General features: G+C 40.6%; 1 protein-coding gene across 1 annotated transcript in view; it reads left to right on the forward strand.

The window, feature by feature from the left end:
- Positions 1–15,453, forward strand: part of SLC25A24 (solute carrier family 25 member 24) — a 32,613-nt gene that overhangs the window by 3,206 nt on the left and 13,954 nt on the right. The window contains exons 2-5 of the mRNA XM_063135458.1: positions 2,809–2,935; positions 5,471–5,558; positions 7,727–7,838; positions 13,107–13,265. Of these exons, the coding sequence (XP_062991528.1) occupies positions 2,809–2,935; positions 5,471–5,558; positions 7,727–7,838; positions 13,107–13,265 (486 nt within the window). The remainder of the gene's footprint in view (positions 1–2,808; positions 2,936–5,470; positions 5,559–7,726; positions 7,839–13,106; positions 13,266–15,453) is intronic.

The following is a 15,453-nucleotide window of genomic DNA, read 5'->3' on the forward strand; positions in this document are numbered from 1 at the left end:
TTACATCTGACTATAATTAAACCTGAATCTATCCTTATAATGATGCTTTCTGTTTGGTTTCAGCCTTTGTCTGAATTTCTTCTGTTACATTGTTCATTAATATTCTTCAGAAAAATAGATCAGTAGGATTAATTGTGAAAGATTTTTGTGTTCTTAATATAGCATAAGCAATGACCTTTGAAACTGTTTCAGTATGTTACATAATATTCATTACATAAAAAATTATTATTTATTACATTTATATACTGCCCCCATAGCTAGAGTTCTCTGGGCGGTTTACAGAAATTCTAAAATGAGATTAAAAACAAGTATACAAAATTTTAAATTCTAAAACACAGAACATACATACATGAAGCATTAAAAACCATTAAAATAAACATGTGGGTGATTAAGATGTGCTGCCATATGTCTGGGCAAAGACGAAAGTCTTAACCTAGCGCCGGAAAGATAGCAGCGTTGGCACCAGGTGAGCCTCGTCAGGGAGATTGTTCCATAGTCTGGGGGCCACCACCGAAAAGGCCCTGTCCCTCATTGCCACACTCTGAGCCTCTCTCGGAGTAGACACCCGGAGGAGGACCTTAGATGTTGAACGTAGTAACCAGGTATATTCACATCGGGAGATGTTGGCTTTAGCCTATTAACATGAATCAGCAGCTCATAGTTAAGTAAACAAGAAAATTCTATGCATATTGTTAGGGGCCACTTCTGTATTTCAGCTATCTCCTTACTTGCTTAGCCACAGGCCGTGGTGATTGCCATTTATGTTACAGCTAACTGCGCGCTGGGTGAATCATGTACACTACTGGCAAACACCAGATCAGTTGTTTGATTGTATATTCTATACTGTGTTACTAATGTTTGTCTTGTTCTTGTACACCACCCTAGTATCTGCAAGGATGAAGGGGGTTTAAAAACATTTTAATAAATAAAATCAAGTTGTACTGTGATGCATGACACAAGTGTTGTTTGTAGAAGTACTTTTTTTTTGGTATATCTTGAGCCTATTGCCAATCAACTTTTGAATGCAAACTATTTCTTCATATTTAGCTAATTTTTTAAAAACACACACACATTTTTTTTTAAAAAAAGTTGTTTACATTGTCATGTATTTTAAATTACATTTTGTTAAATGTGTATCCTGACCTTCTTCATTCCAGGCACTGCGTTATTCAAGTTCTGGCCACATCCAGTGGTGTGTCTATATGACAACGCTTTGTACACCAATTCCTTCAAAACCCGACAGCATTGCTGCTGTGAGGTGGAATCGAGAAAGCTAGATGGCAGGAGGGAACGCAGGCTATCCGGCTGGAAAAAACTTCAGTACCGGCAGCCATTCAGTTTGCCAAGCGCACCCCCTGCCCTGTGCTCCTGGGTTGATCTGTACCAGGGTCTGCCCCAGGAATGTCCCTGAACTGAAGCCACCAGAGACAGATGAAAGAAACAGCGTGGTGGCATCTGAGCAGTTGGGGAAATTGTGGTAAAAAGACACTGCAGAAAAGCGCAGTTTCGGGGATAAAAACCCACTGTGGCTGCATCATATAAACAACTCTGTGCCACTGCACAGTCATGACAGGTTTAATAGAGCCTATAGACATCTCCTGGGTCTGCTTATTTTATTTATTATTTAGATCACCCTGGTGTCTTCCACATGTGTTGGATTACAATCCCCATCATCCCCAGCCAGCACTGCCTGGCGGTGATGGCAGTTATAGTAAAATACATCTGGTAGGCACCAGGCTGGCAAATAATAACTGGGAACATGTCTTGCACCTCATTCCATCAGGAGGGAGGTGGCAGAGTGTCCTAAGAGGTTGAATTCTTCTGTTCTTGGTTTCTGACCGTTCCCCTTTGTGAGGGCAGGTTTGTGTCCATTTATTCTTTTGGGTGGAGAGTTAACCCAGACATTTTGCCAGAATTAACAGAGACATTTTGTGTGTCGTCTTTCAGCTGCCTTTTTCTGTTTCCTATGGGGTAGTAGTCAGTCAGTGCTTATCATGTTTCTAGGGATGTTGTAATGACGCAGTGTAGCTCAGTAGATAGAAAGCTTTGGGGAAAGTGGAACAGACAGATATAGAATACTGGTAAAATGGTGGCTCTTCTCAACATGGTAAAACACATCAGAATACTTTTGGAAAAACAGAGTACTTCTGGAACAATTTCTCTGGAGGGATTCACACTGAAAACATTACTCCAAGATTGAGACTGTGTGGATCTTTAGGAAAGGTCTGAAAGCAGGAATTGGACTATAACATGTCTGGAGAATACAGTGCTGGTCCAGGGAAACCTTTGGTCTGACCCAGCAGACCAGTTCTTATTTAATATTCTCATGTGTATTTCTGCACAAGAATTACTCTGAAGTCATGTCTGCTGAGGGAATGTGACATCAGAACCATTCCTTTGATAATCCTTTGGCAAACAAATTTTTTACAGCATTAATATCTATGTGATATCATTAGTCCCAGACATAAGTGTGAGTTATGGTAACATCATTGGTGTGTGCTGTAGCTTAGAGGTTTTAACATTGTGGCTGACTTCCAGTCTACAGTTATGCTGATGAGGTATAGGTGTGCATTACTGTGGGCTGAAATGCAGCCTTTGTAATTTTTCTGTGTTAAGTCTTGTCCCAGAAGAGAATCCTGTTTAGGTAAACAACTTCCTGCATTTATGCCATCTACCTTTCCAGGAAATTTTGCATAGTTTTATTTCATGAAAGTTTGTAGAAATAACTATACTTTGGAAAATGAAAAAATATATTATAGACCTCGGTGCTAATGCTTCTTCAATATGTGCTTTTTTATATATATATAGAAAATTTTCAGAGCTGGAGATACTAACCAAGATGGCAGGCTCGACTTTGAAGAATTTACACATTATCTTAAAGAGCATGAGAAGAAAATGAAGCTGGCGTTTAAAAGTCTGGACAAAAACAATGATGGTAGGATCCAATTTGCCTTCTTAGTTGTTTGTTGTAAGAAACAAAAACAAAAAAGAAAAGAAAATATTTTTCTTTGAGTCATCTTTCTATTAAGAAATACTCAACACAACACATAACATAAAATGAAAAACATTAATTCCTTAAGACAAACAACACGCAAACAAGAAAACATCATAATTAAAGATCTCATGAAAATGACCAAAAATGTCAATTATAATAAAGAACTCAAGCACTCAGTGTCAAGTACTGTGCTAGAAACTGGTCTGTAGAATACTGGAATATGAACCTGAAATCCTCTGATAATTGAGATGTATCTCTTTGCTTGTGTTCTCTTCTGGTAGGGTAAGGGAACTACAGATGGGCTTTGAAGTTAAGTTTTGACCTCTAAATTGCAGAAGAAGAATTAGCACTCAGGACTGACACGTGAAACAGCAGGTTTACTCATGGCCCTCTGGTGGGTGGGTTTCCACTTGAAATGGAGCTCTTCTTGGCTAGTGGTTCTGTACCAAGTGAACGGCTGCAGCAGAATGACTTGTGGGAAAAACATCATTCCATACAGTAGTCTGGAGTTTTCTTTGCATTGGATCTATAGAACTAAGCTTGTGTGAGGCCTACCACTTGAAACAGTGCACTAGACTACATTTCTGAATAGGAGATCTACAGCAGCCCTTAACGAGAAGCAGCGCTTTGTGGGACCCTTCCCAATCAGTGGGCCTACTCTCAAGGAGACATTTCTCAGACTTTTATTAATTAATTAATTTAAAGTTTTTTTTATCACACTCCTCAGCCGAAAAGGATCCTGAAGTGGCATATATGTTATTAGTAAAACAAGAAAGTTCCCACCTGCAGGTTTTCATAAGGAAAAAGAGATGGGAAAGGAAGAGGAAAATGGCCCAGGTGAAATGGCCCTGGTTGGTTCCTCTCCCATATCCCTCTGACTTTGTGCTGAATGTGTCCAAGAAATTTGTTCCTTTTTAGTAAGAGCCAATGTGTAGTGGTTAGAGCAGCAGTGGGGAGAGGGGCTGAGTCCCCTTTCCCCCTGCTTCCTCATCTGTTTCTCTGACTAGGAATGGGGAGGCCAAGGCTCAAACTCCTCTCATCCATGGAGCTCGCTGGGTGTCCTTAGGCCAATCACTATCCCTCAGCTTAGCTTACCTCACAGAGCTGTTGTGAGGAGAAAATGGGTGTGTGGGGAGTGTCATGTATGCCAACCTGAACTCCTTGGAAAAAGGTCGGATAAAATTGTCCTAAATAACGAACAACAATAACACAGGAATTCAATTTCCCACAACTGAACTTGGAAGTGGAGCATGTAGCAGTAACTCCGCCCAAGATGTGGTGTGACTAGAGCTAACTTAAAAGATGCTGAAACATTCCCCAACTTGGTGTCTTCAACTTTAGCTCTAAACACTTGTGCTTGGCATATCTGTGTGATACGCTTGTGGGGTAGCATGCTTTCTTTTTGGATACAATGTAGACAGAAGTACTGTGTACACTGTCCTGAGCTCATTGGGGAAAAAGGCAGGATATTAACCATTATCATCATCATCATCATCCTGCCCTTCTTCCAATGAAGTCAAACCCACATTCTGGATAGAGTTACTGCCAAGTTTAGTTGTGGAAAATTGATCTGATATTATTATTATTATTATTATTATTATTATTATTATTATTATTATTATTTGCATTTCTTAGCTGCAGTTCAAGAATGTAGTAAATATCCCAACCATCATTCTAATCTGTATATGGAAACTTTCACTGATTTCAATAACGGCTGCATTAAAGCTCTGCTTATGACCACCAGTATTGTAATTCCAAAATATTGGCTCAGTTCAGACAGCACGTTTCTCTACACAGTGGGAAAACTCCACTCAATGGTTGAGTTTATAGGGTGTACTCACCACACAACATGTTCCACCGTTGTGTGACTGTGGTCTACCATGGAGTTGAGTAAAAGGCAACGCGATGTTTGATTGACAGTTCCTCCACCCTCTCTCTTTCCCCAGTCCTTCTGATGGTATCCAATCAGCCATTGCTGGAAAAAAAAATCCCAGTGGCACTCTCTTCTTTCATCACTCTTGCCAGGGAACTCAGTAGCCAATGGGAAAAGTCAATTCAATGCAATGGGAAAATCCACAGAGCCTTCCACACAACACGCAACACAACGGTTGTGCAGGAACTCTCCTCTGCACAGTGTGGATGTTCAGCATGGAGTGTGTTCTAAAAAAAAAACACTGGGGGGTAGAGTTTTCTGTCCAGACAACACATTTCTCAACAGTAGTGTAAAAACTCCACTGTGGAGTTTTAAAACCACTGTTGAGAAATGTGCTGCCTGAACTGAGCTGTAGTCACTGCACAAAAATAACCTTTCAAGAAAAGTAAGCACTCCAAATGCATGATGCTTCCCTCTTTACTATCCATAATATAAGTTGATATTTCAAAGTCTGTAAGTTTGTAGCCAGATGACCAGGAGCTGCAGAATCTTTCAGTATGTCATCTTTCTCCCCTCCTTCTCTCTTTCTTTCCTTTATAAAGGAGTAATTGAAGCATCAGAGATTGTTCAGTCCCTCAAGATATTGGGCATAAGTATTTCTGAAAAGCAGGCACAGAAGATTCTCCAAAGGTCAGCAGTTGCTACTATTTTCTGGTTTAATGGAGAGATTCTTAAATTGTGTGTCAGATGAAAGGTTGAGGGGTGCCTTGAAAAATGAAGTCACCATCTTGGATGCATCCACTATTGTCTGCCATTTTATGGGTAGTGACATTGCCCTGAGGTAGGAAATAAGGATACTCCAGATTTTCTTGAGGCAGCTGGTGCTACTGTTGACAGGCCCAAAGGAATCCTAGAAACATCACTGTTGTCCCTAAGGCACAGAGTATTTCTCTACATGAAGCTTTTATTGTGCGCTCGTGATTGGTCACTCACAATTTTTTATGGATCCTTTACACAATATTGTCAAGCTGCAAGGCTTCCCCCGTGCTTTCTGGCCATTGTAATAGCTTTATTCTCAATGGAGAAACTACAATAAGAAATTTGATCATGCTTTGAAGTGCTCCAGTGGCAGGTGAATCTCTGGAATCCTGCTATAGCACAATGTCAACTAGTAGCTGTTTAATGAAACATGTAGAACTTGCCCAGAGAGAAGAAAAAACACCAGAAAAAAGCTATATGTAAAGGAGCAAATCTTAATCTCACAAATAATCCAGGAGCATATGCCTCAGTAAGAGTGTGGGATTTTAGCCTCGTATAGACAAGCCCAGAGGCTCATTATTTAGCCCTGATGGGGCAAGGAGGAGGGTGGGATGCTAGGAGACAAACTGGGCAATCCTGTAGTTACAAGGAGGGTGGCTCTCCATTGTCCTGGGAGCCCTTTAAAACACACACATTGAGAGTGAAATGTTCCTCCAATTTTAAGTCTACACCCTCCACAACCCTGTGTCCTAGGTCTCAAAAGTTTGGGTAGAGTTGGTAAGGCTTGTTAATAAGTGAGGGCCAACAAAAAAATGTTAGGGGGTGGGGTATATCCCAACAAGAATGTTCCTGGTCCGGGTGCCACTCATCTTGGAATGGGAGCCTGGTAGCATTATTTGCTCATAGTGGTGAGGGGATTTCATATAGCACCATCACTATGCTATGTAGCAGCCTCTCAGCCTCTTAACTTGCATGGTGACTGATGAGTCTTTCTGGTATCATCACTTTTACCAATCTGGTACCCTGAAGATATTTTAGAGTACAACTCCCATCAGAACAGTGAAGGGTGATGGGTTTGTAGTCCAAAACATTTGGAAGGCACCAGTTTGTGAAAGGCTGTTCTACGTGCTCTCTAGAAATGTGGCTTAGGTTGGCAAAGTACACTACGGCTTCTCTATAATTTGTGATCTTAACCAGGATTAAGATAAGAACAAACCATAGTTACGTGTGATGTCTACACTGGGCCAATGAAGGAAAAGCAACAGGACAAGCAAGACCGAGGGACAAGGCAAGACTTCTGACAAGAAGTTTAACAGTCTCATTCTGCAAACTCAAATAACACTAACAGAATTCCACCAACTATTTCAGTTGCGCAACTCGCAACTGGTTGTGCAAGTGGAATGCACAACCAGTCATGCAACTGCTTGTGTAACCACATTTGCACAAATGTAACTTTAGTTGGATTGTCCTCTGGCACATTGTTCAGAATGTAGTTTCTGCTAGCGCGGTGTCATTTGCGCAAACGGAATGACCCGGTTGGACACTGCCCTATTAGCCCAAGAGATGCTATTGAACCTCTTTAATGAGGTTCAAGATTTTACAAAAAAAGGAGAAAGTAGAGTACCAAAGATGATTGTGATTTCTCCATGTGTAAAGATCAGTAGCATGCTGGGCAAAATTTTAAGAGTTCTATTTGCTAGTTTGGATGGACCTTTTAGTTTTGGTCTCCTGAGGAATTAGCCAATTAAGTGCTTTTAGAATGTTCAGATTGAGTCTGAGTCAAATACCTTTCCAGCCATGGTTTTGCTGGGTAAAAAAAAGCAACATTTGTCTACCTCGGTTTCTCATCTGGAAAAAAACGAATAATGCTGATCTGCCCCTCAGGATCCTTGCAAGGACAAACAAGATAAAAATTCTGAGGAACTTCGCACAGTAAAACTGATCTATAGGATCAGTAGGGAAAATAAATGTATCTACTGAGACCTAAATATAATGAAAGTTCCAAGTGTGAGCACTTGTGATGTTTCTTGCCCATTATTCAAAGCAAGAAACCTGGCAAAATAGTGTGAAATGCTGATTATTTCATTTTGTATTTTTAGCATTGATGCTGATGGGACAATGTCAGTGGACTGGAACGAATGGCGGGACCATTTTTTGTTTAATCCAGCTACAGACATTGAAGGAATTGTCCGTTACTGGAAACATTCCACAGTGAGTAGGTTTTGCATTTTTATTTCAGTCCTATTGTAGTCTGTATTTCTTTAAATGTCATCTCATGTATTGGCTCATGACGTTACTCTTGACAGAGCTTTTGTTGTTTTCATTTGGGAATCTTGACAATTCTTAGTCAAGCAAGTGTATACCCAAAGTAAATTCCCCTCAAAGGAATAATTTATTATCTGGTTCTACATTTATTTTTGAGGGGGAAAAGGAAGTATGAATCCCGGGAAAAAAAGAGCAAAGAAAGTTTTAAAGGTTCACAAGAAATCATATGAAGACGCAAGACATGTTGACCCAAATGTCATGCTTCTAGTCCAAAGTGAACAATGTCCCACTTGAAGATCTCTGCTATTACCTGTTTGTATAAATTGGGTCTTTTCTAGATAAAGAATATTCCATTACCATCAGAAATTGCAGCTGGCCTTTAGGTGAGGACTTAATTATCAGCTGAATACAAGTTGTCATAGCAACATGCGCATAGCCAAAATGTCGGTGATCATAAGGAAGTTCCCTGCATTCATAGTTCTTTAAATAATAAAAAAGCAAGATTACATTTTATGGCACAATCATAAGAGGCAGCTTTTCTTCAAAGGGCAGTTTAGCCCAATTGCAGTACAGACACTTTACTATCTTTTATACACTCACCCACATCATTTGCAGTAGGTTAGTCCTCCACAATGTCAAGCGGACATAAAGCACCCATTCCCATAAAAAGAACGGAGAAAAAGGGGGGGAGGAACCAAGATTCAATGAATATGTGTGAAATTTAATCAGACACATTTCCTGAGCTACAGCTATCACTATCAGTTTCAGTCTCTGCTTCAGTGGCAGTGCCCCCTAGAGGCAGAAATGCATCTTGCTCTTGCATTTGAAAGTTGTAGTCTCCATTTGCAACCTAGGACTTGCTTGTCCTCAGTGCACAGAAATCGTAATAATCTGATACTGTATGTACTTTTTAGAAATCATTTGGAGAAGTAACTATCTGAACACCTTGTCTTAAACATTTTATTCATCCTGCTAAAATAAAACATTCCATAATCCATTTTCTTCATTTCCCCCGCAAACATCAAATACAAAAAATCAATAAAATACATAAAACTGATTAAAAACATATAAAACTAATACATTATTAAAATAACAGCCAGACATCTTAAAATTGGACTGGGTAGGCCTGCCAGAAGAGATTAGTCTTTGTAGCATTTTTAAATTCAGAAAGACTGTTAAGATAGCGAATCTCTCCCGGCAGGCCATTCAACAGAGTGGCAGAAGAGAAGGTCCTCTGGGTAATGGTTGTCAGCCTAGTTTTCGCTGACTGAAGTAAATTCTTCCCAGAGGACCAGAGTGTGTGGGGCAGATTGTACGGGGAAGGCGATTCCACAGGTAACTTAATAATAATAATAATAATAACAATAAAATTTATTTCTTACCCGCCTCTCCCTTTGGATCGAGGCAGGGAACAACTTGAACCCAAACCATGTGGGGCTTTAAAGGTAATAACCAACACTTTATACTTCACCCAGAAACTAATTGGCAGCCAGTGAAGTGATTTTAAAATTGGTGTAAAAGAAGAGACTCTTGGAAATGTAAATGCCAATCTTTATCCTTGACGCACTGTTTGATATGTTTATGGATTCCCAGTGTACAATCCATGTAAAAGTACAGCTACTGAGCTGAATTTCATTCAGAACAGAATGTCATTAATCCTCCTCCCCACCTTTCCAATAGTGTTAGAATTATGGCATTAACCAGTTTCAGCTTGAATTGGCATTCAAAATAGGGATGAAATCTGAAGCAGAGAACTATTGATATTTAAAATTAAAATATCAGTACGATTGATAGACCAAGATAGTCGCTTAAATACATTTTAAATATACATACATTATCAGTAATTACTACTACGGTTTATTGGAAAAGTCTTGGAGGCCTACTGAATTATATCATAAAATAGATTATTATAATAGATGATGGTCCCCAAATGCATTCTGCTTAATGAATGCTAAAATGAAATTCTATATTTAAGCTATTTATATATATAAAAATCATTGCCTTCTTTCTTCTTGAGTAATTTTGATCAAAGATTAAAGATTTAGAGTAGCACTGTTGCAGCAACTTTTCCTGTTGGCTCATCCCACAGCTCTACTGTAAAGACCCACAAACCTCATAGGTGGCGATCTTGATGCTAGTAGAGACTTCCCCCTTTTTTAACACCCCCCCTCGAACACATACACAAATGGGAGGCAGGGTTTTTTTAAAGCAAATTTTCCAACTGCAAAAGTGCCCTGTCAGTCACACACACACACCCTCGCCCCCAACCAGGCCAAACACATTATTTCTCTTTCACGACTGGACAGATTATCACCAACACTAGTAGCACCTTAAACTTAAAGACAGATTGACAGGGCCATACGGATACCCAGGAAGACCAAGAGAAGTACACCACTGGTTGTAACCTACAGCCCCCAATTGAAACCATTGCAACGGATCATCAGTGAACTCCAACCCATCATCAGCACAGACACTTCTCTCACACAAGCCTTGGGAGGCAGACCAGTCTTGGCCTACAGACAACTTCCTAACCTGAAGCAGATGCTAACCAGCAATAGTACACAGGAGAGAGACACAGACAGAGAGACCAGACCATGCAATAGACCCAAATGCCAACTCTGCCTCCACATCTTTTCAGGCAACACTGTCAGAGGACCCAACAACATCAGTCACACCATCAAGGGCTCTTGCACCTGCATCCTTATATAATTTGTGTTACATGCCATCCCTGACTTTGTCTATTGTTAAGGTTTTCGTAAACACATAACCATAACATGTGTCTTTTTTTTCACTACTTTTTCAACAGCACATTATCAAATTTCCAACTGCACCTTTCCCCCGCCCACTGCACATTTTGTGTCCAACTGCACACTAAAAAAAACCCTGGTGTGAGGGAATTTTTGGGAGAAAATGTGAAGGGTAGGTGGTGGAATCCTCCTCGCCCAGAGCATGGTGATCCTGATCTGAACTGGAGTTGTACGAACTCACACAATTTCGGACCCAAGAAACCGGTGCCTCTCAGGGAGAGAAAGAAGTGTGAGTGTTAAGGATTGCTGGCTTTAAGCTCAGTGGTTTACCATGAGGGCATCATGTGAGGGTTTTCCTGTGCCAGGCACAAACCAACACTTAACTAGCTTCCCACCTTTGCCTCCTTTCTTGAGTCACTTTGCCTCCCTCTGTGTCTGTGTTATTTTCCTCAGGATAGTCAGGGACCAAGAAAAGGCATCCTTGTAAAAGGAAGATTAAAATTGATTAAAACAATAAAGCAATACATTAAAATACAATAAAAACAACACTTACATATGATATATATATATATATATATATATATATATATATATATATATATATAAAAATAAATATAAATATCCAGCCCAACAGATCCAGCTACTACAGGCCAAAGGCCTTCTTGAATAAAATGGCCTTTGCCTGTTGACAGAACAGTAGAAAGAGCAAATCCAGTCTCCTTTGGGAGGGCATTCCACAGCCTGGGAAAGGCCTTTAAAAAGTCCCTCTCTCTGAAAAAGCCACATTTTGAACCAGCAGAAGTCTGGACTGTTTTCAAAGACAGCCTCACATATATCGCTTTGCTGTAATCCAGATGAGAAATTATTGGACCATGGATAACTGTAGCTAAGCTATATTCATCCAGATAAGGACGTAGTTTGTATACCAGTTCAAGGTGATAAAACGTGCTCTGTGCCACAAACAGTTTTTCTATATGGAACTTTTAACCCGCCTTTTACTGAGGCTTCTGCATTCTTTGCAGGATTAAGTTTGTCTCTTTTACACATTTTTTTTCTGGGGTTTTTCTTTCTCTGCTTTTCTGTATGTTCCATCACACAGCCACTAGGTGGTGGTGTGGTATGGTGGACTTGTGCAAATACACAAAGGGCTTCATGGCACCATTCAGGATATGACAGACTTTCCTCATTAGAAAAAAAACAACCTGCGACAATGGTTGCAAAACACAGGAGAGGCTTGGGAGGATGACTACCGTTCGTGAGGAATCACGAATGCACAATAAAAGCCTCATGTAGAAAGGCTTTCAGTCTACTTGTGCTTCTAGTGACAATGCTGAATCTAAGAGCACCCCGAAACTATGAACCTGAACCTTTAGAGGGAGTGCAATCCCATCCAGAACAGATTGAACATCACTTAGCTGGACAGACAAAGCACCCACTAGCAGTACCTTTGTCTTGTCTGGATTGAGTTTCAGCTTATTGGCCTTCATCCAGTCCATTAACGCACCCAGGTACTGGTTCAGAACACCCCCTGCCTCACCTGGATTTGATGAAAAGGAAAGACAGAGCTGGGTGTCACAGAATCATAGAATAGTAGAGTTGGAAGGGGCCTACAAGGCCATCGAGTCCAACCCCCTGCTCAATGCAGGAATCCACCTTAAAGCATACCTGACAGATGGCTGTCCATCTGCCTCTTGAATGCCTCTATTGTGGGAGAGCCCACAACCTCCCTAAGTAACTGGTTCCATTGTCGTAGTGCTCCAACAGTCAGGAGGTTTTTCCTGATGTCCAGACGGAATCTGGCTTCCTGTAACTTGAGCCCATTATTCCATGTCCTGCACTCTGGGATGATCGAGAAGAGATCCTGGCCCTCCTCTGCATACTGGTGATACCTCAGTCCATATCTCTGGAGAACCTCCCCCAGCAATTTCATGTAGATGTTAAGCAGCATACTTGAATCATGCCAAACTGATTTTGTTGCAAAAGAACAATTTGTCTCTAATTTTTTACAAAAACAATTCAGTAGAGGTTAAAAAAAAATACTTGGATGAATTACCAAGTCATTGGACTGATAATCTTTTTAGGAAATTGTCAAGAGGTTAATCTTGGTAATCCTTCAAAGCTGCTTGGAAGAAAGTCTGACGGTGCTTTGTAACCATTCGTATTTCATCATTTGCTGGGAAGCATTGCATATCTCAATGCAATGCCTTTAGTACAGCCGTATTCAAGGCAGAAATTTATTATCATTTTTAATGATGATGGTGCAGTTTTTGAAATGGTGGGTTTTAGATTCAGATGTAATCAGAAAAGAAATATGTATTCTCCCCCCCTCTCTCTGTCTGTCTCTCATTAAATTAAGCTGTATAAAATTGCTCTCACATGAGTTTTTCTAACAATTGGGCTTTTGGTTGACATACAAGGTTGTTGAATTCAACTGTTGGTTCTCTCTCTCTGCTTTGCATTTTAACAGGTATTGGACATTGGAGACAGTTTAACTATCCCAGATGAATTCACAGAGGAAGAGAAAAAGACTGGGCAGTGGTGGAGGCAGCTTTTGTCAGGAGGAGTGGCTGGCGCTGTCTCTCGAACAGGCACAGCACCACTGGACCGCCTTAAAGTCATGATGCAGGTGGGTCTCTAAAAGTCCCAGCCCCCAACAGCTTGGACTCACCCAGAGGGATTTTATCATTCTGAAGAGCGAGCTACCGTGTTGTATCACAAACGATTTAAGGGCAGGGTGGGTAGACTTCAGGCTTGCAGGATCTATTGTGATTTTTCTATAACCCCAGGAACCACCAACTGGAGTCTGCTGCAAAGGACGTACACTTAGAATCAAAGAGTTCTGGTTCTCTAAACATGTTCCTGGGCTCAGAGCTCAATGGTGCTCACAGTCTTTTCACATAAAAACCATTCCTGGTCACCCCATTCTTTCTTAATTTCAGCAGTATAATTTAGCATGAGGGAGTCTTGTTGTTGCTGCTACTTAAACAATTGTCAATCACAAATCTTTGCTGACCTACTGTAAATCACCCAGAGATCTCCCAGTAGATCCAGATCTATCTTCTGAACACCCCTGATTTACGAAAGTGTCCTTGGTTACAGTAGCAATATGCCATGTGTCATTTGGGGGTTGTGAAATCCACTCCCAAAGTCTCCATAGGCATGTGGATCTAGGTGTTCAGATCACTGATCTAATAATATTTTCCCTTGCCCTTTCTAAGCGATAAAATTGAATCATGATGTGTTAAAGGTGTTTGAGAGAAGTGCCATAAACCAAGTGCTTGCTTATAGGACCTATTTTTAGAGAGCCCACTGGGTGCTAGTAATTATGAAAATGGGGCATACAAACCTAGAGGAATGGTACTCAGGTAAAACATGAGTATCTGCATGAATGGACTAAATAATCTGTAGTTTATAGCAGGTGTAGATAGAAAGTAGATCTCCAGATGTTTTGAACTTAAATTCCCAGTGTTCCTGAGCATTGGCTATGCTGACAGGTGCTTCTGGGAGTTGAAGTCCAAAACATCTGGAGATCTATTTACTTTCTGCCATCCCTTCTGTAAACCACAGATTATTCAGTCTATTCATACAGATAGTAATGTTTTACATGAGTACCATTCCTCTAGTTTGTATGCCCCATTTTCATAATTACTTTCTGCCCACACCTCGCTTACAGCACACTCTATATCTAGAATCTCCCCTCACTCCTTTATTTAAAAAGTTAGGATGTTTGACACATCTTTCTGCTTGTTTCCAAGATTGTAAACGCTGTTAGCTTCTAACTTTGTTCAGTAAAGTTTTATCAGTTTGTTCATTACATGTAACAGGAAGCGTGAAGACGTGGCATTGTAGAATGCAGTTATGCCCTGAAAAATCATGTTTGTAGCAATATAATATCTGCAGTGTATATTTATAGTTGTGTTCCAGGGTTGGGAGATTTTTATCCCTGCCTGTCTAGTACTTTTAAAAAACCAGCATTAAATGAAAGAGCATGAATATTCATGAATATAGACACATTCTTTAGAAATCAAGCTCCTTTAATCCCTTCTGAATAAGCAGCAAAAAAGGTAGAAGTAGCCAAGGTATCGGATGTAAATTAACACCTTAGTATATTGTTAGTGCAGGTGGCAGCTTAAAAATATTCTTTATTTCGATATCACCATCACTGTACATCAGGGTGTTGAACCTCTTTCAGTCTGAGGGTCAAATTCAATTTCAGAGAAGGTCTTGGGAGCCACATTCCTGTGGTGGGCGAGGCTGAAGGCAAAGGGGGCCAAAGAGGGCTGGCCCAAAATACCAGCAGATTTGAATTTAATGCTCCTACTGCCAATAATGAACCTTTACGAGACGCATTTTCCCCATTCTAAAGAGTTGAAATACCACAAAAAAGCCAGGAACCCATTAGAAAGTTGTGGGAAAGGAGGTGAGACCAGGGGAAGGGAGTGGGGCCTTCTGGGAAACCCCAGAGGGCTGGATTTGCCCACAGGCCTGAGGTTCTGCATCTCTGATACACACGGTGTTTCTGTGAAAAACATAAGCAAAAAAAGACAGGGATCTGTCCTTGCAAGCTTGTACTCTAAATTTCAACTGTGGGGAAGAAAACAAAAGGAGAGGGATGGGGTAAAGCCAGGTACATGAACTTAGAGCCTTTGTTTCAGTTGGGCATGAGGACTAAAGACCAAACTAGACCCAGAAGTGGCAATTCTGTGTTTAAAGAAGGGGAAAATTAGGGAGAAGCCCCCGTTTTAACAGTATGAGGATCTTATGGGTGAGGGGTGCTGACCCTTCCATTGCCCACTGCTTACCTCCTTCCTACT

Source organism: Elgaria multicarinata, chromosome 1, assembly GCF_023053635.1.
Source record: "Elgaria multicarinata webbii isolate HBS135686 ecotype San Diego chromosome 1, rElgMul1.1.pri, whole genome shotgun sequence".
Taxonomy (NCBI): Eukaryota; Metazoa; Chordata; class Lepidosauria; order Squamata; family Anguidae; genus Elgaria; species Elgaria multicarinata.